The sequence below is a fragment of the Numida meleagris genome, chromosome 4 (genome assembly GCF_002078875.1).
Source record: "Numida meleagris isolate 19003 breed g44 Domestic line chromosome 4, NumMel1.0, whole genome shotgun sequence".
Classification (NCBI taxonomy): domain Eukaryota; kingdom Metazoa; phylum Chordata; class Aves; order Galliformes; family Numididae; genus Numida; species Numida meleagris.
This window is the reverse complement of record NC_034412.1, coordinates 15,462,035-15,487,075: the sequence shown is the minus strand read 5'-3', so window position 1 is coordinate 15,487,075 and position 25,041 is coordinate 15,462,035. Positions and strand designations below refer to the sequence as shown.

At 36.3% G+C, this 25,041-nt stretch overlaps 1 protein-coding gene across 7 annotated transcripts in view; it reads left to right on the top strand.

Moving 5' to 3' along the window:
• OPA1 (OPA1, mitochondrial dynamin like GTPase) overlaps positions 1-25,041 on the top strand; it is a 52,692-nt gene that overhangs the window by 14,476 nt on the left and 13,175 nt on the right. For all 7 annotated transcript variants that reach the window (XM_021395195.1, XM_021395193.1, XM_021395194.1 and 4 more), the window contains 22 exons: positions 1,822-1,875; positions 3,566-3,670; positions 4,455-4,541; positions 5,368-5,481; positions 5,690-5,770; positions 6,137-6,211; positions 6,525-6,596; positions 6,741-6,840; positions 7,309-7,439; positions 7,963-8,035; positions 8,132-8,204; positions 8,916-9,031; positions 9,416-9,480; positions 10,124-10,200; positions 12,895-13,060; positions 13,680-13,832; positions 14,474-14,582; positions 15,151-15,230; positions 16,582-16,722; positions 17,801-17,917; positions 19,075-19,168; positions 19,618-19,728. In XM_021395195.1, the coding sequence (XP_021250870.1) occupies positions 1,822-1,875; positions 3,566-3,670; positions 4,455-4,541; positions 5,368-5,481; positions 5,690-5,770; positions 6,137-6,211; positions 6,525-6,596; positions 6,741-6,840; positions 7,309-7,439; positions 7,963-8,035; positions 8,132-8,204; positions 8,916-9,031; positions 9,416-9,480; positions 10,124-10,200; positions 12,895-13,060; positions 13,680-13,832; positions 14,474-14,582; positions 15,151-15,230; positions 16,582-16,722; positions 17,801-17,917; positions 19,075-19,168; positions 19,618-19,728 (2,194 nt within the window). The remainder of the gene's footprint in view (positions 1-1,821; positions 1,876-3,565; positions 3,671-4,454; positions 4,542-5,367; positions 5,482-5,689; positions 5,771-6,136; positions 6,212-6,524; positions 6,597-6,740; positions 6,841-7,308; positions 7,440-7,962; positions 8,036-8,131; positions 8,205-8,915; positions 9,032-9,415; positions 9,481-10,123; positions 10,201-12,894; positions 13,061-13,679; positions 13,833-14,473; positions 14,583-15,150; positions 15,231-16,581; positions 16,723-17,800; positions 17,918-19,074; positions 19,169-19,617; positions 19,729-25,041) is intronic.

Sequence of the window (25,041 nt, the reverse complement as noted above, 5' to 3'; positions counted from 1 at the left end):
TAGTTTTTGCAAATTATAAAGCAATTAGGAATTTATAGAACTGTATGTCGAAAATACTGTTTGTATTTATTGCAGCCAAACATTCAAAGCACACCTGAACCAAATGCAGAAGCATGTACATATTACAGAACTGTTCATTATTTTTCACATAACTCACCTAACTGTCCTTGAGAGAATTATCATCTAGTGCTAGGTAACTCTTTGCTTCAGATCTTGCAACATGTAGCCGAGTGCAATATTTTTATTTGCTGCATGTAACATAAGTGTACTGTACGTAAAAGACAATGCTTGTGTGAGTAGATCTGATCTGTAGGTGTGCACATCAAAGTTGCAGTAAGGCTCCAGAAGCACTTGCAGAAAGATCTTGCTTAAGAGTGGGAAGATGTTAGCTGCTTTGAAAATCTACACTACGCGAAACTACTTTGTTTACCTTCTCTTTGCTTTATTTTCTTGCTTCTCCTGACTCCCCTCACCATTCTTTGTCCTTCTATTTTAATTTCCCCTTATGTCTCTGAGGTGTTTGTAGTGCAGGTATATGTAAATGAGCATTTACACATACTGTGCTGTTGGTGCAGGCATCAATTTCTCTGTGTGCTAAAGTTCTCTTTCTGATGCACTTGCTATCATTTGACTAATTAGCAGAGAAGAAGAAAGGTTAATTTGCAGTACTTCCCCTTGCTGCTTATGAATAAAAAAAAAAAATTGGATGTAGATGGAAATGTCAGCATGAATTGCTTCCTATAAAGTGCATACATGATCCTGTATATTATAGGCTTAGTGCTCTAATTATATCAATCTCTATGGATAACTGTGATTTGTTGTTTAATCTGTAACAACTAGAGTGAAATTATAGTAACTAAATTGATTTGTCCGCTAAAATGACAGATGTCCTCTGCCTGTTAGATAATTGCTCTTTCTGATGTGAAGCTAACTTGAGTTGTAAATGTTACAAGCTTTAAATCTTAAGCTTTTGCCTATATCATTCTTTAAATAACTGTATTGATGATCTTTTCTTCCTAAATTTAATATTTCATCTGTCAACCATTAGGTTTCATGTTTCTTGTAACGATTTACATCCTATGAATTCGTATTATTCATAGATTTGTGTTTGTGTTATTAAAAATGGATTCTTTTGAACAACTGTTTATGACATCTTCTTGATGAATCTGTTTGAAAAGTATTTGATTAAGAATGTCTCTGATGCATTTATGACTTGAACTACAAAATGTTTTGTGTTATAATGTTCTAATTTTTCTATTACACTGTAATTTAATTCTAAAATAACCTTTCAAAACTGTCCTGACTAACTACGTTTTATGAAGTTGAGCATGATGGTTTAAGATTACAATTCTGAAAAACAAATATGAGATAAAAATCTCTTCAAGTTTCAGAAATAGTAAATACACGGCGGTCATTTGTGTGGCAAGCAGATGTTTTGGTAATTGTACATTATCAAGTTCCTGCTAATTCAGGACATGAACATAGAAGATAATGAGAATTCAACTACAAAATTATATTGAGGCCAATGGCTAGAGAACTCTAAGCACCGTGCTAAGTTTTTCTTTTCCCAAAGCCCATTTACTTAGTATTAAGTTTTGAAAGGTTAATTTTGCATTTGCCTGCACTGGAGTTTAGACCTTTCCCTGTGATCCTCCTGTTGCAGATGGAACTTTCCATCAACATTAAATTTCAAGTGCAAACTGAATCTTAGTTGCTTTAAAATGTATATAACGTCAATTTTCTTACGTGGAATGAAGCTTTTAGTTTGTGGTTCTGTTAACTAAACAGCATGTTAGTAGCCGTTATTATTTCTCTTCATAGGTTTCTGACAAAGAGAAGATAGATCAACTTCAGGAAGAACTCCTACGCACACAGGTAACTTTTCTGACTTACTGATGTCTTAGGTAGACATTACTATACCACAGTTCCAGATTTACTGGGGAAAAAATACACATGAAATATAAGATACTTGTGCAAAATATCACGTGTGGTTTTTAATCTTGGAGTTCTTCAGCACAAAGGGTTGACCATGTTGGCTCAGGTCAATGTAATCTGTTGTTCTTCCTCTGACAGTGGCTGACAACGAAAGAGGGCAGTGTAAGAACAGGGAAAATGTGTAACCATAATTTCCCAAAATACCTTCCTCGCCTTCAACGCTATATATTTTTGAAAATGAAAGTTTGCCAGAAGTGCTGTCTCAATACAGCAGTGATATTTCAATTTTTAACTTGCTAGGCATGCTAAAGTTGCTTTTAACTTTTTACATTTCTTTTATCATTTCAGTGATCTTGTACCCTTAACTGAATAAAGGAAGTATGTTTACTTGCTGCATTTTAATCCACTAAGTTAGGAAATATCCTTTCTTTACTAGATATCGCTTTTAAGTGCATTTGTTGACTGAATACCAGAGATTCAAGTGGAAAATCATTCCACATATCCAATATGATTTTTTACTTATTAATTTATGATAAAATGCCATTCAGGAGAACCAAAGGATCTTCTTGTCCTCAATCAAGAAAAATAATTGTCATTATGTTCCTAGAGATGTATATAAGCCAGGTGGTGTTCATCTAAACCTCTCTTTACAGGACAAGAATCATAATTCACTGTGTTTAGGACTTATAGTTCTGGTCTAGAAAGCTCCACGTTGTCCTCCTAGGTGTGCTGCCTTGCAGTAGGCTTGTACAGGCCTCACCAAATCTCAGTGCAATAAAGCAGTAATCTCTGTAGTTAGCAAGTCAGAACTATGTGACTTTTTCCTGGTTCATGCATATTACTAATGTTACTTTATTTTTATTTAAGTACGAAGTTGTTGCTTTGCTCTGCTTTCTTACTTTTCTCAGGTTATTGTAATCTTCTGTTGTATTTGTTAGTTCCTAAATTGATTCAATCTTTGGCATAGACAAATTGTTTTGTTAGAGTATTTTATAGCCTCTTAATGTATTTGCTGTTACTCATGGGAAATTTTGAAAGGATGAATATATATATAAATAATTATGCATATATATGTATACAACAGCTTGAATTTTTTTCTTAAAATTAAACAATTCAAATGCATTTGCATTTCATAAACAAGTTTTCAGAGTAGATATCAACAGGTTTGAGCTGGTAGAATTTTTTCCTGCATCAGGGCTGTATTTTTAAGGAAGCGTAGAGACTGAACTTGCAAATTGATATTTAGGCCCTGTGTGATCGCTTTGAACAGCCAGAGTTCCCACTGGCACTAATTTATCTCTAACTGCATATCTGTAGTTCCTTTGATACTGATGTTCAAGGTGATAAATACTGACTTTTGTCCCCTGGTTTGATATTGCGTTCTTGCAAAAACCTTTGAAGAAAAGGTGTCATCTTGCTGAAAAAAAAAATTCTAAAAGTTTTCTCTTGCTGGCTTTCTATTTTAATAAGACCTAGCGATTACAAAGGTTTCTATTCTTGTAAATACTTGTTTGAGGGAATATATATTTTTATATATTTTATATATTTTATATATTTTTCATAGGTAAAATTTTGTACTGCTGTAATTATGGAAATAGTACAGTTTAACATTTGTAACACTGTTTTGTAGCTAAAATACCAACGGATGCTTGAGCGATTGGAGAAGGAGAACAAAGAATTAAGAAAACTGGTACTGCAAAAAGATGACAAAGGAATTCATCAGAGGAAATTAAAGGTACTTATGTGTTACCCATCAGTTTAGAAATACAGTTACACTCAGTTTTGTTTGTTAACACATATATCAGCATTTGTTATAACGTTTCCGTGGTAATTTTTTTACGTGTTAAGATTTTTATATGTCAACATCTTTAAAGAGTATTACTTTTAGAAATTCAGTTTAAGAGCATACGGAGATTATCAGTTCTAACTAAGTAACTTATCTAAGTGGGAAATAAGGATTGTGGTTTGATTAGTTGTTTTTTTTAAATATAGTTTCACTATATTTGCTAACAAGTATGCTTCCAACTCCTCCTTCTGCCCATTTTTCTGCCTCTCCTTGTGTCACTTGCTGGTCCTTGTGGATCTTCTTTCCCTGGAAGCCGCAAGGCACAGAGTTCCTATTTTTATAGAATGAAGTTGATAGTTCAAAACCTTTCTTAATACTTGTAAGTTTTCAGCCTGTTGAACAGTGTCTTGATTTTTACTGGAAGAAATTCAGTTCAGCTTTGTAACTTGGAAGCTGTGAAGCCTGAATGCTATTGCTCTCATGCTGTACTCAGGAGCCCTTATTTTACTCTTTCAGCAAGATGCACCAGCGGCTATAGTGTATTCATCCACAGATGGCAAAGGGTGACTACTTGATACTGTGCTGCAGTATAGACAGTTTATGAATCAAATAGTGAGGATAGGGTAAACATGCTTTTACAGATGAATTTATAGTATATACAGCTGAAGTTGCCTGAAACCCAATTGTTGTTCTGTTAATATGCTGAGTGTTCTCTTTTATTTTACTTTTGTAGAAATCTTTGATTGATATGTATTCTGAAGTACTTGATATCCTGTCTGATTATGATGCCAGCTATAACACTCAAGATCACCTACCTCGAGTAAGTCAATTAAGAATTAGGAGTTGCTTTGTTTGTTGTGGGTTTTTTTTGGTTGATTGTGTTTTGTTTTGTTTTTTTTACTAAAAGTCCTATCTTATAATTGCATAGAACATGTAAGTATAATCCAGAGGTAGTTAGGCCAGAGTTTTTGCATGAAAGTGTATTCTCCATTTTAAATGCTGAATTTTGAGAGTAACCAATACAGATATGTCAAGTCTGCTTTGACTTATATGGAAAGCCCTACCTAGATGTGGATATTGCTGCTGTGCTCAACTTTTTATTTTAAATGGTCTTAGGTGGTGGTCTCCACCCTTTTCAGTGTTGTAAAACACGTGTTGTTTTCAGAGTTCCCAGCAGAGCTGAGGAGGTAAAGGTAACCTAGCTCATTTCCTGCTGTAGTGCTGCTGCTGCTGTCTTGCACAGCCTCCTTGCCATTGGCAGCTTCTATAATGAGCTGGTAAAATGGCAGCTCACTACAACTTCTCTGGGCTGAAGCAGCATCTTACCAGATGAGTAATTTTCAACCTTTTACCTAGCTGAAATGATTATGCACAAGCTGTGAAGCACTGGCTGTCATGACAATAGCAAGCCCTTCTACCTGTCATTTGGTAGCCTGGCAGATTAAGCTGTTTGTGGACTGGGCTATTCGAAGCAAAATTCAAAGTTTTTACATGAATAAACATTAGCATTTCTCCAAGGGTTCCATATTTAGATGAATGCATTTATCATCAAACATAATACAGCTAGTATTGGTATGAATTAACATACTTTTAGTCCTCTGTTGTCTAAGCTTCCAAAACATTCTGCTGTTTAAATTTTCACTTAGGTGGTAGTCGTTGGAGATCAGAGTGCAGGAAAAACCAGTGTATTAGAGATGATCGCTCAAGCCCGAATATTCCCTAGAGGGTCTGGGGAGATGATGACACGTTCTCCTGTCAAGGTAAGAAGCTTAATAGTCTCTGAATCAGCACGTACCATATTGTACTTCCTCTATAAGTGCTCCTGTGTTTACAACCCCCCCCAATAATTCTCTGCTAAACAAGCTTTCAAAAGTTGTATGCCTGCAGTCAGAAGTATACATATGTACTTCTAATGTTCCTCTGTGTTGGATTTAACATTCTTTCTCAAGTAAGGCTTTTGCCATTTAGGTAACCCTTAGCGAGGGTCCCCACCACGTGGCTTTATTCAAAGACAGCTCTCGGGAGTTTGATCTGACCAAAGAAGAGGATGTAAGTATGAAGAGGTGGCTGGAATTTAATGGGATTTTGATTAATTTTCAGAAAAAAATTGTAACTTTATGGGCTGTTTGCTCCTGTTTAATTAGAATAAAATATGTTGAGTGGAGCAAAGCATTATATTAGATATTAAAGTAGCTCTTAATATGACTTTTTACTACCACTTAGATGGGAAGGATGTTGTTGGGGAGACTTGGGAGTGGGAAGAGGGAGTGTGCAAGAGTCTGCAGGTAATCTGCTGTTTAGTTCCACGTTTACCAAACTTTTTTACTAATATCTGTGACTTTTCTTCTGTTATGATTGGGGAAATTTGATATTGATATTGAAATACATTTGATATTTTAATTTTTCTTGAAACAGCTTGCTGCTTTGAGGAACGAGATAGAAATTAGAATGAGAAATAGTGTGAAGGAGGGGTGCACTGTTAGCACTGAGGTAAGGCTTGTCCAATATTTAGTGGCAAATATCTGTATGCATATGTCTTTTATAAGTATTCTTCAATTAAGATACTGTGGCGAATCCAGTTTGTCTCTACTTTATATTTTGTTCTATGCAGACTGTATTTGAATTGTTAAAATCAGTTTTATATCATGAATGTGTGCATATAAAATTGGACTTCCTATTTAAAATTGCAGACTGTTGCTGTGTGTGCGTAAATATGTATAATTTCTATATATGCATGTATGTTAGGTACTGACAAAGTAGGTATGCATTTGTATAAACATGTCATTTCAATTTTATTTCACAGACCATCTCCTTAAGTGTGAAAGGTCCTGGTTTACAGAGAATGGTATTGGTTGATTTACCTGGAGTCATTAGTGTAAGTATGCAGTTAAAAAAAGATAATAATAAAACCTTAAGTTCTGTAAATTAAGTAATGTTTTTTTCTGATTAACTGTTCTTTTTTTTCTTTTTTACATCTTTCTGTCTTCTTTTAATGTATATCTTTGCATACGCATTAAAGACTGTGACATCAGGTATGGCTCCAGATACAAAGGAAACTATCTTTAGCATCAGCAAGGCCTACATGCAGAATCCAAATGCTATCATCCTTTGCATTCAAGGTAATAACAGTATAAATGAATATCAGTGTGGCAGGATTTTTCTTAATTCTAATGCCTCTGTTCCTTTTGGAACACTCCTGATTAAATATTTTTTTCTCCATTGGTGGGAATTCATATAGCGTACAAAAAAGCATGCTATGAAATGTCTGTTTATAAGTTGAGGCATCTTTGGTGTCAGTGACAAAAAGGAACTTTGATAAGATTTTTATCATTAAATAGAAAATGATGGTAGTAATCAAATTCAAGATTGCTACAAAAGTGATTTTGGATATAACTTACACAGTGAACGGAAATCTTAATGATGCTAGGAACCTAGCAAGCTTTCACTGTACGTACCCAAAAGTGAAGCGTGGATGTAATTTTTAATGTTTTTTAAGTTGCAATGTGAAACGTATTCAATGCTTTCTGTACCTTTGGTAAAGTGAGTTAGATTATATGGACCCTAAAATATAACGTTCTTTATTTTAGATGGATCAGTGGATGCAGAACGCAGTATTGTCACAGACCTAGTCAGCCAAATGGATCCCCAGGGAAAAAGGACAATTTTTGTGCTGACTAAAGTTGATCTTGCTGAGAAAAATGTGGCTAGCCCAAGCAGGGTGAGTTGAAACTATTTTTTTCATATTGTGATGGCTGAAGTCACACACCATATAGTTGTGGCTCTGTCAAAATGCTGGACCTTGCCTAGCTGTCCTGAATATTTTTGAGTGCTTATTTCTGTATTCAGTGTGATTATTTTTTTTTTTATGGTTGTTGTTTTAATATCTCTTAGGCGTAGTCATGTTAGTGACATGACTTGAAGTCAAGTCACAGCTTGGCTATAGCATGCTTTCTCACAGGTTATCTCTGGGAAATGGAACCTGCTCAAAAGGCTCTAGGGTATTCTGGAATAGGCTTTTTTAACTTTATTTTGTGTTTTGTGACATTATGCTTTATTTGTTTTATGGATGGCCTTTTTATATTACATTTCTTTTATTTCTTTGAATATCAATAGAACTTAAAGTCCCCGATGAAATCCTTTGTAATCTGTGTATACATACAAATAAAGCTGACTGTAAAAGTGCACTGAAAGAAAGAATGCCTGTGCAAAATTCACCACATTTTTAACCTTTATCTTCATAGATCCAGCAAATAATTGAAGGCAAACTCTTCCCAATGAAAGCTTTGGGTTATTTTGCAGTTGTTACTGGAAAAGGTAAAGAGAGCTCTGGCTCTGCATTTTTTTATTATTATTTATTAGCAAAGAAAACTGTCTAAATAGAACTGTTGCAGCACTCTTTTCTTTCTCCAGGAAACAGCAGTGAAAGCATTGAATCTATTAAAGAGTATGAAGAGGAATTTTTTCAAAATTCCAAGCTGTTGAAGTATGTTGGGATTTTATTCGTTTTACGAAACTGGGCCCGTGTTGGTAAATGCTTGAGTTAGATTTTCTCGTTGAACTTATTATTAGGCATTTCAGTGCAGAAATGCTATTTGAGATGTACTCTGCTAAAATTAAGTAACCTGCTGAGATGACCACTCTAGACTGGTTAATTAACACTCACAGAGACAAAGAGAGGCATCTTCAGGCAGCAATTGATTCTCCTGTAGTTCTGAGCCTCTCCTCAGAGGCTCTAGAAGAGCTGGTTCCCAGCCTATGCCTGGATATTTGATACAGCTGGGAGGAATGAATTCAGCCCAGATGTGAGTGCCTCTAAATAGCAGTCCTCTTGGTGTGAAAACAGTGTTGTATTCAAAGCACTAGTGTGCATGGTTTGCTGGAAGTTCACTGAGCAAGAGGAGTTTTGATTTGATGTGCTTGGACTTCCTCTCATGAAAGGGAGGTTCGTGGTCAGTGGGACTGCAGTACCTTACACTGCATCCTCTAGAATAAAAGGTTTGCTACGTCTTTTTCGCCTTGAATTGATGATTGTGTTTTAGGTATGTTTTGGAGGAGGAGAGTAGAATTTAGGTGCGCATTGACATGTTATTCTCTGCTAGAAAAAAACAAAGCTTTTCCCTAGTGAAGAGAAAATGAAATCCAGGAAACAAATATATGCATGGAAGAAATTTCCTATTGCTGTCTTTCTTCACAGGACATGTATGCTGAAGGCACACCAAGTAACAACAAAGAACTTAAGTCTTGCTGTGTCAGATTGCTTTTGGAAAATGGTGAGAGAGTCTGTGGAGCAGCAAGCAGATGCTTTTAAAGGTAAATGTCTTCAAAATAAAAAGTGAAATAGCAATTTGCTGTTGCAAAGTTCTTCCACAATTATGCTTTGCTAGCATGCTTGGACAGTTGTTTCATATTTTAAATGACTGCTTCTCGTGAAGTGGGTAATTGCCCCAGTTAATCTTTCCAAAAGCATACCAAAATAATTCACAACATAAAGAACTCGCTCGTTATAAATGCCAGAGGAGTCAGTAGGTAGGACAGTCAGCAAAAACTTTCCTCCATTTAAAGTTTTTGAAGGGTTTGTCATAAGCAAGACTGGTGGCAATTGTAGTAACTCCTAAACTTTTAAAATAGTCATGCAGTGCATACAGACTATTTAAATAACAATTAAGTCCTGTTTTCTGATTTTTCTCTTTGCAGCCACACGTTTCAATCTTGAGACAGAATGGAAGAACAATTACCCCCGGTTGCGAGAGCTTGACAGGGTAAATTACATTGCTGCTTTAATTTGTATGCTACAATGTGCTGCAAAGACTGTGAATTAAAATTCGTTCAATTTAATCTTGTTTGTAAAGGTTTCTTAAAGTTAGCATAAATTACCAACACTTCAAAATGCGAGGACAGTATAAATTATCCTAGGGGAAGGGAATACAGAGTTCTCACATTGTATGAAGTAATGTGCCTCAAAATTGTGGTAATTTAATGCTTAACAAGTCCTTCACTCTTCTAACTTATAGTTAATTGACCTAACTTGCCCACAGGGATATATCTGGGTTTCTTTGTGATCATGACAAATAGAAATGGCACAGATTTACATTCCCTGTTCTTTCAGACAGAGTAATGCAACAGTTATGATCCCATTCTCTAATTCTTTTGTAGAGACTGAATATTCAAATGCCATGCCTGGCCAGAGGCATGCAAGAGATGGGTGGGAAGATGCATGGTAAACCAGGGTAGCTTATGACAAGCACGTACATTGTCCAGAACATGACCAGAAGGTACCATTTTAGGCTCAAATGCCCAAAGAAAATGTTTATGTTACTCTTTGAATGAAAATGGGATCAAACTGTAAAAATAAAAATAAAATAAATTAAAACCATATTATTTCATATTTTTCCTTTTGCACAGAATGAACTATTTGAAAAAGCAAAGAATGAGATTCTTGATGAAGTCATAAGTCTGACTCAGGTCACACCAAAGCACTGGTACGGTAACTTTTCAGTTTTCTATTTGTCTTGGAGAAATTTAGCTTTAAAATATAAAGTATTTTTATTAATAAAATTATCCAACATAAACAAGGAGATTTGTTACTTAAGGCAATGTATTATTAGTTCATTTGCCCATGTGGAAGTATCTAGGTTAGCAAGTACTTGTAGAATCCACTGAGAAAAATTATGTCAGTTCATGTTTTTTTCTGTTTCTAACCAGTGTAACGAACAATAGATGTTTTTCAAAAATGAAAAGGAATAATCATAATGAAGATGTTTTAGGATGTTCATTTGAATCAGTAATCCCTTTTAACTTGGTTTTGTACCAAGGTGCATGTCAAAATAACACGTAACACCTTGAGGTGAGAGGAAATAAACTTTGTATTATTGTCAAACAGAGGTTTGGAAATTGAAAGATTATTTAATTCTTGGCTGTCAAAACAGCTGATCTGGATGTTTGAGAATTTCATCCTCTGTGTAGTATCTCCTTAATTGCCTAACTGAAGTAGCACCTTAATATGCTACCCTTGTCTGTAAGGCAGATGTAGGTGAGAAAGAGAGTATTTAGCTTATGTGTTTTAATAGCGTAGCATTTCTGCGTGGTAAAGTCACTGAATGAAGATGCAGGCTGGGAGGAGAATAGCCAATGTTTGGATTACTCTGACAGCCTGTACCACAACTGGCAGTCACAAAGTTTCCTTTAATGCCTTTGCTTTCAATTACCTGAAATGAACTGTTTCTTGGTCATTGATTAAGAAATGAGGTAACATGTCTTGCTCTTAATGGCACTATAATAAGTCCAGGCATGCAGATGTGAGCAGAGAAGGTGATATAAGCACTATGGTAAGACTGAATTTGTTGCAGTCCAAATGTAGTCTGGTTTTGCCATTTTGGTATTTGCTGCTATTGGCTGTGTAATAAGTGCTGAAGTACCCTCTTTTCATTTTATGTTGTGGATTAGGTGGGTGCATAACATGAATGTTTCTGTGCATTTCTTTTGAGTGTTAGCGTATAGTGGTGATTCTAGTTTTATAGCATTTCATGAGCTATAAAATAGAATTAGATACCTATGTCACAAAAATTACTTTTATTGGCAATTACGGGCAACCAAAAACCAGCAGGGCTTTTGATGAATACAAATGATTCTGTTCTACTAACATTTCAGTTCCAATTGTTTGATTGGATGAAGCAAAGAAAAAAATGCATTTTTATTGATTAGTAAAGAAGGAATGAGATTGCATTCGTTCTTAATCAGGGGACTGTCCTCTTACAGTACATTTGTAGGTGATAAAATCTGTAACAGACAGTTTCTGGAACACCCTGTAAGTGAAATTAATTTGCTACATCCTCATTTCTTCTAGCAGCAATCATTCTTTATCAAAATTGGTATTTGCCTGGGCGCTACTTAAATTGTTTTATTTCTGAACAAAGCTTTTTAAGGAAAACGTTTTTTACTGGTGGCAAAATTATTTGTTGCATAGTGAGTTCTTCTAACACTTAAATGCTTCAGTTCACTTAAATTCTTTATAAATAAACTACCCTAAATATGCTAAAGGTCTCTTTCAATGTTTGGTAGAGAGCTTCAGAATTTTTAAGTCTGATAGAACGCTTAAACACAAAAGAGAAGCTTTCAGTTATGCTGTTGTTGAAACAAGAGGAGGAGTGGTGTATATGTAATGTTCCTCAGCCTTTCTCCAAAGATGCCTTTGAGTAAGGACATCATCAGGGATGGGGTTTGTGTCCTGAACTTTAGCCTATTTATAGGAAAAGGGCTTAAGTGACTCTGCTAGTTCTGTATCACCGCAGACGGTGGTTTTTAGTCTTGAGCTCTCCACTTCCCCTGTTCCACCAAATCTATCATTCTTACGACCCAATGGTAAGCTGATTTAGCATGCTGAGCTAGTGTAAAATTAACTGGCAAAGAAACTACAACTTGTTCTGGAGACCATGGGGACCAGAGAGGGAGTGACTGCCTCTGTGGATGTTGGCTGCTTGTTACACTGGTTCAGCTGAGTTGTTTCACTGCAGCTGCAAAGTTTCCTGAGTAAGTTTATTGTCATTTTAAAAAGTTGAAGTGAGATAGTTTCCATTGTTATTTGTTGAAACACATCACATGTAGGAAAGTGGTGCTTAGTTTTATAGTGACATTAGGCATGTTTGTAAATGAATGTCAGCGCACATTTTAGTAAGAGGTTGGACTTTGCAACTTACTTGATTGCTCCCAGATTCGATAAACAATGAGTGAAAACCCCAGATGGAAAACTTCAGCTTGTTCCAACAAAGAAATTGGAATACAACAGAAACAAAACCTACATGCTTTGTTATGGAGGCGTGGACTTCTTAGTTAAATTGTTTCAATGCTTTGCAGTCTGCCCCATTGCTGTTTCCCCCGCTTGCCATGTACGTGCACGCACAGTTCTGCGCGGTTCTACTGTTACCATTAAACGGTGCAAGAAGCCCTTATTGTGCAGAGGGAGCCAAAAGCCTTGTAGGGGTGAACTTCTGAAGCTCTTTTCTGGCAGAACAATGTGTAGCTTTGTCCTTAGTTCTGAGCAGATTTTATACACTGATGTTAAGGAGTATTTTCTGTATGCTGTGGTCTTTTATCAGTATTTCTAACAAATTGAATGCACGCTCGTTAGACAGTTCTGTATTGGAAGCCATCGTAAGTGTTAAAACTTTCCATTTTAGGGAGGAGATTCTTCAGAAGACACTATGGGAGAGGGTATCTACTCATGTGATTGAGAATATCTACCTTCCAGCAGCACAGACAATGAACTCAGGGACATTTAACACCACTGTGGACATCAAACTGAAGCAGTGGACTGACAAGCAACTGCCAAATAAAGCAGTAGAGGTTTGAATTTAGTCAAATTAAGATATTTCAACTCTAAGCAAAGATGTGCTTCATTTTCCTATTTACCATATCTTGTATTTAAAAAAATATATGTGCAAAGTCGTAAGATGAAAACGTAGATCCAGAGAGGTAGAGGCATGATTTGAAAGGCTAGCTACAGTTCTTCTGTCCAGCTCATGTGTCAGAGAAGGCTCGCGTGATCTTGATATCAAGAAGCATTTACAGCAGGAGCAATATGTTTTGCTCTTCTAGTGAATTTCCTTGCTGAAGACACCCACCCACACCCCAAATAAAAACACCACCACCGACAAAAAGTCAACAAATAAACCACCACCAGTCCTCATTTGGAAAGCTTAAATCTTTTGTGCTGGGTATGTTTATATTGAATAGATTTACGTAATTGTAACAGAATTCCACTTGCTACGTAATGAAGGAAACTTCAGTGTTGACCTTTTTAGTAATGGATAAGACAGCAAAGGAAAAGTCAGTAACTTATGCTTGCGCATTATTTTCAGAATGTATACAAACAGGTGTAAGAACTATAGTAAATGTTGCTCGACAGGTTGATGCATGCTGTTATGGTCTGTGTAATGGTAGTTATTGTCTGTTAACTTTCTAGGTGGCTTGGGAGACTTTGCAAGAAGAATTTTCCCGTTTCATGACAGAACAAAAAGGAAAAGAGCATGATGATATCTTTGATAAACTGAAACAAGCTGTCAAAGAAGAAAGTATTAAACGCCACAAATGGAATGAGAGAGCAGAGGATAGTCTGGTATAATGTAGTGGGTTTTTTCATACTGTTGACTAAGTGCTCTTGAAATCATTTGATAAGTTGCATATTCAGTATTTTTTTAATTCTTTTAATATGATCATAAAATGATAGAGCAATGTGTCCATGTCTCCTTTTGTATGCAGTGTTTTAAGTCAGTGTTTCTCAATTCATTTTATGATCATCTTTTGTTAACTGTTGCCCTAAATAACATCTAATAAAATGGGGGGGTTTTTTGTTCAGGAAAGAAGACCTCCGTAATTCACTGGTTGCCTAAGGGTAGCCTTGTGGGAATTCACTGTTGGTTTATGTGCCCTGTTAAGTATAGAAACATAAAACAACAGCATTTCACTGCTGCCTTTAAAGATTCTATGATCTGAAGGGATTTCATATTGCTTGCTGCATTTTTTTTTTTACATTACCTAGGCTATACAAAAGAGTCAAAGGCACAAGAAAATATTTTTGTTAATGCTTTGAAAGCTGTTTGAATAAATTCCATGTGCCCGATAAATGCTGTCACTATAGACATCAAAAGGCAAAGAAAATGCCAGAAATCGTGGTGGGGTTTTTTTGGTGTTTTTCTTTTTTTAGTATAACCCGATTAAATTACTGATTTTATGCTAATAAGATGTTCTATATTGCAGCGAGTGATCCAGCACAATGCCTTAGAAGATCGGTCAATATCTGATAAACAGCAGTGGGATGCAGCTATTCACTTCATGGAAGAGACTCTCCAAAGTCGTCTCAAAGACAGTGAGTTGTGTGGTGTTTTCCAGTTTTGTGTTTTTAACCTGAGCCAGTTTCCTCATCCCTGTAGTGCAAGCTTTTGTATGAGCATTACCTGAAATAGTAGGGATGGTTAAGGTGGCACTGATGCAATATAAATGTCAGAATACACCCTGAATAAGGTACTGCTGTTCTTCTTACAATAAGGTGGCTAGAAGATAAAATGATAGAGATACAGAGAACGGAGGAAAAAAAAACAGGTGCAGAGAAATATGTAAAGGGGTTAGATAAATTCAGCAATATTGTTAGTCCAGTTATTGTTATCAAGCAAAATTAATTTTGATGCAAGTTGCAGTGAGTCAGATTTGAAACTCCTAACTTGAAACTTGGAGGCTGTAAACAAGGAGGGCTGTCGTGTTTCTTGCATGCTTCTTTGAAGTACCACTTCCTATTGGCAGTCATTTCTTAAATTTTGCCAAAAGATATCTAACCTGTGGCATGAAATACTCTTTCTTGATCTTGTATCCAATTTTTGAACTATAAATTTGGCTGGTTCCATATATTTCATATGATGCTTTCATGTTTCCTTTTTTAGCTGAATCTGTTATTGAAGATATGGTGGGTCCAGATTGGAAAAAGAGGTGGATATACTGGATAGGCCGCACCAAAGAACAGGTAAAAGGAGGAGGCAGGGGCAAGAGTTAAAAATAATAATAACAAAAATAAATAAAATTGTAGTTTCCAACACTTAGAAAACTGTTTTTTGAAAGCTCACGTAGGTGAGTTTTCAAAAATACATACCCTTCACACACAACTTTCAGGATTTGAAAAACACCTTTTATTTCAATACTTTCCAATTGCTTTTTCTCTTTATTAAGTTTTAATTATACCATAAATAATTTTATGTATTTGTTTCATATTACTGATAGATACTGGGTTGTAAACCATTCTTCAGGTTAATTACATCCTTACTAATAAGCTATTGAGCTGGATATTATTCTTTCAGTAGAGAGAAGCTGATGAAAGCAGGATGGAAGTTATTCTCCTGTATTTTTTTCAAGCATGAAGCAAAACTCACTATTAAGCAGAAGTCTTGTGCAGTTTCCTGTTGTGCTCCATCTGTATTTCATTAGTATGTGATAGCATTATCACTGCTGTTGTCACAGTCGTATCTTCAGATTGATTACTTTCATCACTTCTCACTTGCTCAGAGCCTTTGGAGTTTGCTGCTTTTGAGTTTAAATAGCACCTTCCTTTCAGTGCCCAGTGATGAAGGGCTTTTTATGTTAATTTTTCTAGATATTTCTCAAACCGAATCATACTTTAAAGAAGTAAGTAGAATTTAAAAGAATATAGTAGAAAGTAATTGATTCAGAGGAAGGAGTTTTATAGTCAACTGTGCAGCCACCAGCTATGGGAGAAAGGTAGTCATTTCAACCTGTATTAACTTGAAGTTAATGAATGGCAACTTAAAGATATGAACTGTGAAACTTAGGTCTGCATGAATTTCAGCTGACAGTTCTCCTAAGTGTCAGAAAGCCCATGGTTTGGTTTATTTTGGGTTTCTTTTATTTTTCTTGCTTTGTGTTGTTGTTTTTTTCTCATCCAGTTAGTATCAAAAGAAAATGACACAAAATTTCAGGTAAATTTCTTGCTCGAATGTCTGCTTCAGTTTAAATAGGAGCTTGCAGAGCAACACAGTCATAATTTAACGTATGAACGTGGACCACAGCCATTGCTGTTTATGGAGAGGGAAGGAGGCCAACACCTATGATTTTCTTCCACTTTTCTATTCCTTTTCTACATTTTTATGCATAATAATAAAATAGACAGTTATTTAGCCATATATGAATACTCTATTTGAGATGTCTGTGCACAAATATGCTTTTGGATCACATAAATGTAGTAGAGTGTCAAAGATATTTGACACTGTTCTGGCTTATTAGGACATAAACTGTTTATTGAGAAGGTGATGATGATCTTTGTGTCTGTAATAACCAGTTCCAACTAATCATTCTGATCCTAGAATATCCGCAATGAAACAAAAAATGAACTTGAGAAATTAATCAAATGCAATGAAGAACATGCAGCATATCTTGCAAATGATGAAGTGACAACTGTCAGAAAGAATCTTGAAGCAAGAGGAATAACAGTGGACCCATGTCTGGTAAAATGCCACATTGTAATAAAACATATGGGAGGAGCTCCCTATGAACATTTGAATGATCCTTTTAAGAAGTATACAAAAGATTGTATCTAAATACTGAGTTTGTAATCCAGATGTTTCCAAGTGGATTGCTAAATGGCTGTTTGCACGCAATTCACGCACTTCTGTTGGCTGTCAGACAAGTGCAGTACAACTCTTTGGAATCTGTCAGAATCTGCTGAGCAGATTTTCTCGCCTGCAGTACAGACCTGAATTATGCCATGGCTCGTTTAAAAATCGTTGTTCATGTGTTACAGAGTAGAATCAAAGCCCTCGTAAGCGCGGTATGATAAAAATATGTTCCACATTCCTAAGTTTTCATTTCAGTTGTATGTACAGTTTGAAGTTCAATTTGAACTTCAAGAAAAAAAAAATTTGCAAAAAGGCAATTTTACTAGAGTGCCCTAAAGGACTGTAATGTGGGTTTAAAATGTTCTGGAAAGTGATTCATCTTAATGCAGTGTAGGGCTCTTAACCAAATTAGACCTTTTATGTAATTAAACGTAAGGTTTTAAATAAAAGAAAATTCAAATAATATGTAATAGATGTGGATTTTTTTTAAACAGTGATTTATTTTCTGCACTAACTTTAGCTACCTTTTCAATATTCATGCGTGCACTTATTAAAGGTAGAAGAGCTATTTAAATACTGGCTGCCTTTCTTACATAGCATTTATCATACCTTTTTTGTAAAGGTCAGTGTAGAAATCCACATCTGCTGTATGAGCAGACTACAAACTGAATTTTCTTTCTAGCTAAGCAGTTGATACTTTTTTAGAGTCATGCTTGTATGTGCATCTAATTTTGAAGGACTGGAACAGAAGCCCAATGAAGAGAAGTTACTAATCTTTGTTTACGTAAGACCTGTTAAATATTTCTTTGTGCTTTAATCTGGAATAGCTAATAAAATAATGTGCGTGACTCAAAAATGTATCCTTAGTGCTAAACTGAAGGTTACATCGTGCCAAGAGCAGCATGATTTGTCTTATTCTGTAGTGTAGAATTTAAAACTATATTTTTAAGTGCTGATTTTTCTCTAGATAAAAGACACGTGGCACCAAATTTATAGAAGGTATTTCCTGAAGACTGCTTTGAACCACTGCAACCTTTGTCGAAGAGGTTTCTATTACTATCAGAGACATTTTGTAGACTCGGAGGTAAATTAAAGAACAGATATATGTTAATGTTTTGCCTTCATATGTTAAGGTTAGTTTAAAAAGTCCCAAAAATACACTAAACTAGTCGAACCTTTGTTTTGTATTCTTTATCTTAACATAGTTGGTGATCTTGGATGTTTTCTGTAAGGCTTGTGATTTATTATAATTACATCCAAATGGTAATTATATAAAATGACCACTACGAGTCAGGTACAAACTAAGCATCCACTGTTTGTCAACGTGCATTGAAAATACACTGTTAAAAGCAGTATTGTACAAGATTTATCAATGTCTTTTTGGTATCCATTTCTCTCCCTTTTCCGCTGATGTTTGTTTTCCTCGCTGATACTAAACGTGTGGGTAAAACATTAAGTAAAGGTGTTCCTGTGGATTAAGTATGGTAAATTGGTGCTTGGAATTGATGCTTGGACATGCGCGTGATCAACAGGGAAAAAAAATCCAACAACAAACAACTGTAGGGCTTAGAGTGACCCAGTTGTAAAGAATTATCTTTTCTGTTAAAGGACTTCCCAGTTTTGTACAGCAAATGACTGCGCACACAAAGTCCTACAAAGAAAAGAATATGCTATTTTCTTACCTCTGTATTTGAAGTTAAGAGAAATTGCTCAAAGGGTAGGGCTCCTGACTTTCTGTGCAATTTTATCTTGCTTTTAAATGAGAAACAATGCTCCCCATGGAACCAGAAATCTGGTGCATAAATATCTTTTCGTGTGAGAGATGAGACTGAAATCATAGGATAGAGAGCTGCCACTTTGTGATGTCTAGCCTCCCTTTACTTTATTTTTGTCTAATAAGGTGTCCTGATGTGCTGTTAGCTCTCCTTCCTGCCATCTTTGCAGGTGTAGGAACTGTCTTTTCTGTCGTTAATTAACTTAGACCTTGGCCCAACACTGTCTTCAGACGCATTTGCCAGACAGGGAGTCCCTTTGTGGAGTTTAGCTGTTGTCTTTCCATGTGTTATGTCAACCCTATTTGTTCATGTTTTTTGAGAAGTATGTTTAGTGTGTGTGTTTTTTACTTCCAGCAGTTGTTCTGTGGGGTTTTTGTGCAAGATCAGGATGCATATATGTACCTGAACAGTTGTTGTTAAAAGTGCTTTCACTGGAGGTCTGACACTACAACTTCCCTCATTTCAGCTTGAATGTAATGATATCGTCCTCTTCTGGCGGATACAGCGAATGCTGGCAATTACAGCAAATACACTGAGGCAGCAGCTTACTAATACAGAAGGTAAAGCTCACAGTGAGTTGAGGAATTTGAAATAAAAAATCTTTTAAAAAGTTTTGTTGCATTCCTCTAGCTGCCTGTTCCTTTCGTGCTCAGCACAACTGGCTGATTTTTGTGTCCTGGTTGGGTAATTGAAGGACATAAAGTAAATAAAAATTGAGTTTCATTTACATTAATTTCAAATTCTTTTAATTAGAATGATTTAATGTAAAGGGAATGTCAAATCATTGAGACACTTTCCAGTTTAAAATATGCTCAACTTACGTGATGCCAATTGTAAATTTCTTCTTTCAAGCAGAGAGTTTCAATAAGCAGTAACTATATTCTTCTTTCTGAGTTAAATATTGGCATGTTCCCTAATTTAAAAATGTTTGATACAAAAAAGAAATCAATTGTAATATATCATTACAGTTGCAAAGGCCTTATCACTCACTTTTTTTTTTATTAAACAGTAAGGCGCTTAGAGAAGAATGTAAAGGAAGTGCTTGAAGATTTTGCTGAGGACAATGAAAAGAAGGTTAAGCTCCTAACTGGCAAAAGGGTCCAGCTCGCAGAGGATCTCAGTAAGTAGTCCTCTGGATCTAGCTTGAAGTGAAACGAATTCCAACATGCCTCTGTCTTTAAGAGTGGGAAAGTAAGGCCGAGAGCACCTGATGCTGTGTGGGTCATTAGTGTGCTCACATTTGATAAGTATCACAAATGGAAATTTTTTAAAAATACAGTCAGATCATACTGACTAAAGGTGGGCATGGCAGGTAAACGTGATAGAAGAAAACCTACACTAGGTGTAAGTTCACTGATACCGTGAATAAGTTGCATCATTGCATTGAAAAATATAGTTACAACAATGCTGTAAAGGGTAGTTCCTGTTTTTACAGTGCAATATGGTTAATCCATACCTCACAGAACTGTTTCTGGGTGATACAGTTCTTGGCTGTATAAGGAGGTTTTGATTACCCCTATTTTTACATGTTGGGTGCCTTTCCACAGATTCTTTGTTGGAAATGCCCTTGACTGACTTACTGCTCAGCTGGTTTTAGTCCTTACATGCAGAACAATAGCCTGTCAGCCTACTAAGCTGAAACAACTGTTAAACTGAGACATAACAGGGAAGAAAACATAGCAGCTTTAAACTTCTGGAGGGACTAGAGTAGTACAGTGATTTCAGTCACTCAGGAAGTGTTAAGGGAGTGCTGTTAATATGTGCAGGTTATAAACAGTGAAAGATTTTAAGGGGATGGTCCACACAGGGGTGGTGCCGCTGCGACAAATGTCTTATTGCTTTGATGCTGGATGTTGCTTTTTATTTTCCTGGGCAAGTATCAGTGCAGCCTGAAACTTGCTAATTTTAATTTAACCTCAAATATTCCATGTTTCAAAACACTGTGAACAGAACGCTAAAACAATACATAGTATATAAGTTATTCTGGTTTTATTTGGCACTGAAGTTGACTTAAATTTTCTGCATTGTCAGTTTTGCTTCTTATCAGCATGAGGAATAACCTTCCGTTTCAAGCCAGTAACGACTGGAGCTTTTGTTTCATAAACTCAAGCTAGACCTCTAGGAGCACCTTGTCTGTGTGATTAGGTATCCATGCATGCACGCATCAATTTTGCGGTATGCATTTTTAAAATTATTATGTAGCTAAAACACCATCATTGCACTGTATTTCTTTTAGATTCAGGAGGTCACAGATCCTGGGCACATTTTTCTAATGAAATAATCATTATTCAGTGCAAAACGATGTATGATGACAAGTTCGGTTTTATTGCACCTACGGGAAGATTTTAAAACTGCCACTGCTTAGCCCTGTAGTAAAATCAGCAATGTTCTCTCTACTTCCTGCATGCTTTTATTGCTAAGTGGTTATAATTTTTATGGGCAAATGACAGGGAAGAGGGATTTCTTTGCCGTTCCCGTAGTGACTAGAGTGCTTGTCTGTGTTGCAGTTTTTTATACTCCTGAGACAAACTTTGATAGCGTAATGCATTGAACTCTCAGGTGGCTTTACAAGTAATTTCCTCAGCATTCAGTGGTGATCAGAACTGTGCTTAAGGAAAGAAAATCCACACTCCCACAACACACATTTGTAAAGTGCTTGTACTTTAATTAGAAATGGAATGGAAATGATCTCCTGTGTCATGAAGTTCACTCCCTCTGTTGCAGGCAGCTGTGTTTATACAATCCAGCTCCCTCATTTATCTTGAGCTCCATCTTTAAATCTGTTAACTTTGGGGGGCACTCTATTCCTACTGAAAATCTGTTTCACTGTATCATTCTTCCAATGCTTGTCAATTAAAAGACAATGCAGTGTCTTTTAATCTCCAGGGCAATTTTGTTAATATGAGGCTAAGATCAGGTTCCTGATTGGAAACAAAAATTATAAAAATTTCTTTATAGACCTGAGATTAGGATGCTTCCTTTTGATATGGCAACCCTATCATATTTCCATCTGTCAGTCCTTTAATGTTCAACAATGATGTGTTTTACTGCTTGTTCAAGATACTGGCTGATGGCAAACTGTTTCTAGCATGGTGACCCAACCTCATAATGAGAGCTCACACAAATCCCAAAACTTAGTTGAGCAAGTTATGTCTGTATTCTACATCCTGGACTGGTATTTCAGCCCTATACGTGAATGTTTCTTCTTAGCTTTTAGGTCCTGAGTTTTGCTGCCTCTTGTGTTTACTTCTCAGGTTTCAGTCTAGAATTTTAAAGAGTGAACAGACTTTTGGAACAGTTTCTAACAAATTACATTTTTTGTAATGTACTGTTTTCTTCATATAAAGGCCCCAACTTGTTATGTACTTCTCCTCATATGTATCATTTTGATTCTCGTTCTAGTGAACAAATATTAAGTTGGTGGAAATAAAGAAGCCCTGGGACTAGAGATGTGGAAAAAAGGGCTTGTCAGATATAAAATGGGGCAGAGCAAAGGATGAATAACTAAATTGGAAAAAAGTGATTTTTAAAACATTTCTATGCCGCCAGTCTTAAGGATTAGTAGGGTTTTGAAAGAGGCCTGCAGTGGATGTATCCCAGAGCGATGTCCCTGGCAGTGAGCAGGTATGGGTACTTAAGGAAAAGAGTAAGAACAGGTTAAACATACAGCAGTACTTGTCTGGTCTGCTCTTTCAGCATCTAACAATCTGTAGTTCCAAGATTTCCTAATCCTGAGGTAATATCTTTGTGATTAATAGCCCTTCATGGATTTCTTTTTCCTCCTGTGAATTTCTCTAATTGCTTTTTGAACTCTTATAAACTTTGGCATCTGCAACATCCTGTGGCAATTAGTTCCAGAGTTTAACTACACATTGTGTGGAAAAAGTACTTCCTTTTGTTTGTTTCTGAGCCACCTGCCAGTTTCATTTGGTTCTCCCTAGTTCTCGCACTGTGAAAAACATTCAGTAATCTTTCTCTATTCATTTTTTGTGCTACTTACGACTTCATAGATGCTTATGCTACCAGCACTTGCTCTTCTTTTTCCTGAGTTGAAAAATCCACATTTGTGTAGTTGCTCCTTGCAAGGACATTGTTTCATCATTTCAGTCAGCCTTGCCACTCTTTTCCCCTTTTTAGTTCCGCTAAACCCTTTTTGAATTGAAAGAGCAGAACTGCATGCGGTATTTGGGCTGTACCTGCATTCTGGACTTATATAGTTGTATTACGATTCTTTCTGGTTTTTAATCTGGTCTTTTACTAATAATTCCTCATAGTTCCTTTCCTTTCTGGACTGCTGAGCAGTGAGATGATGATTGTGTTGGCTACCTGCTGCAACTCCAAGTTCTTCTGTGAGGGGAAAAAAAAAACAAAACAGCCAGCTCAGAGTCAGTCAGCCTGGTTACTTTCCTTGCTTTATTTTAAAAACACATCTGAGATTTTTTTGTTTGTTTGTTTTTCTGAGGATGTGGAAACGAGGAAACTGCTGTCTCTTAAACATCTGGTTGGGCACTTTAGGCATATTCAGCCACTGTACAAGTCTGGTTTAAAGTCACTGTCTGCAGCCTCCCTCACAGCTCTGGTGCAGTATTGATTCTGAAGTTGTCTGACAGCTGGAAATCACAGCCAGGTCTTCTACCACATGTTGGATGGCCTTATCAGCAACAAGACTTACATTTGCTTTCCATTTGGCAGATGCTTCTTGCTTGTGCACACTGCCAAAGGACAAAGCATTTTGATTTGAAACTTATGTTGCATGCAACTTGGTGTTTTGCTATATGCTTAGCTAGATCAGTATCTTAAACACATCATGTGCTGGGTGATTCAGTAAGAAGGGTAAGAAGGGTAGAGGGATTTAAAAGTATTACAGCAAACATGAATGTTTTGAAGGAGAATTTCCACTTGTAAAAATACCTCCTGTCAGAACTGCCCTGTTTGTATTGCAGGCTCTAAGGCACTGCTGCTGGCTGGATACAACATCCAGTTTGTAATGGTGGCAAATTCCTGTCCTTTGGCTGTGTTGTGTACAAGTGTGTATAGCCATGCACAAAGCTTTTCCACTTCATCTAAAATTCTGCTTCAGTTGTGCGTTTTAAATATCAGTTACCCTTTGAAACAGTATTTTAGAAGCTGGGTCCATCTTGAATGAGTTTATAACCCTTTTAGAAGGTGCATATACCTTGAATGTATCGATAATATTTCATATTTGCTAGATTATATGCATTATATAGTTTTATGTGGTATTCTGTTTAAATTTTCCAAAGTGACTGACACTAAATACTTGAGCAGGTTGCCTCTGAAGTTACTGAAAGGTTTTATATTTCAAATACATTTAAAATGTGTTGTTTTCTGCAGAACTTGTTAGAACTATAAAACTGCTGGCATTTCCTGAGCTTCAGGGCGTTTTTGATGGCTATACTAAGGATGATTGATTATTTGTTTAAGCTAATTCTTTCTGACATCAGACCACATCTCTACTAGTGTGAAAGAGCTATATCCTTCTGATTTTTAATAGTGGGCAAGATGTTTTCATCGGGGGGAGAAAAAGAACATATGTGTCAGAAAACTTGATTTCAAGATAAAGAATGTCTTCTTTCTGCTGTTTTATTCTTAACAGAAATGATAGAGTAGTAATTTTAGTAAGTGCTCTGTAGTTCAGAGCAAAACTGACAACGTGGATAAAACTTAATGTTCTGTAGTCCACGTAACACGGCCACTTTTGTTGTTGTTGAACTCCTTGTGAAGGGCTTCCCAGAACTACCCAGCTGTCTTCAGAATTCCGCTCTGCTGAACTTGCTTCTCTTTTATAGAAAGCCAAAGGAAACTTCCTCATTAGCGTGAACTTCGTTCAGCAGTTCAGTTGCTTTACAACTTTCTGACGCAAGATGGCAATGAGTGGTCTTTGTAGGAGTGGGGAAGTTGAGCATGGCGGCAGGGCTGGTGGCAAGCCTCCCATCTCTGGTTACTGTTTCTCTGTTCTTGATGCGTGAACGTGTCATACGCAGTGGGCATTTGTTTACACAATGGGCATTTGTTTCTTGATGTTAGCCATTTCCATCCGGGGGGAAGATGCATTTGCCTAACCTTCCTGTTTTCTACTCTCTCATTTTTCTGGTTGCTTATTTTACATAACTGACATAAATTTATAAATATTGTAAGAAGTGAACGTTTTTCTCAGATAATCCTCATTAGCAAATGCGCAGCAAATTTTATTTAGCAATGAAGCTTGCTGACTGTTACAATCTGAATGCTTTGGAAAAGTGAATGGGATCTTCTGGTGTTTTATCCTAAACGTAAGCTACAAATATCTGCCTTGCAGTAGCATTTAAAACATGCTAGGTGGTGCACATGTATATTGAATACCTACAGTGAATCCTATTTCAGGCCATCAGCAGGAGCTTTGCCTTTTACTTCGCTAAAGACAAAATATTTTACT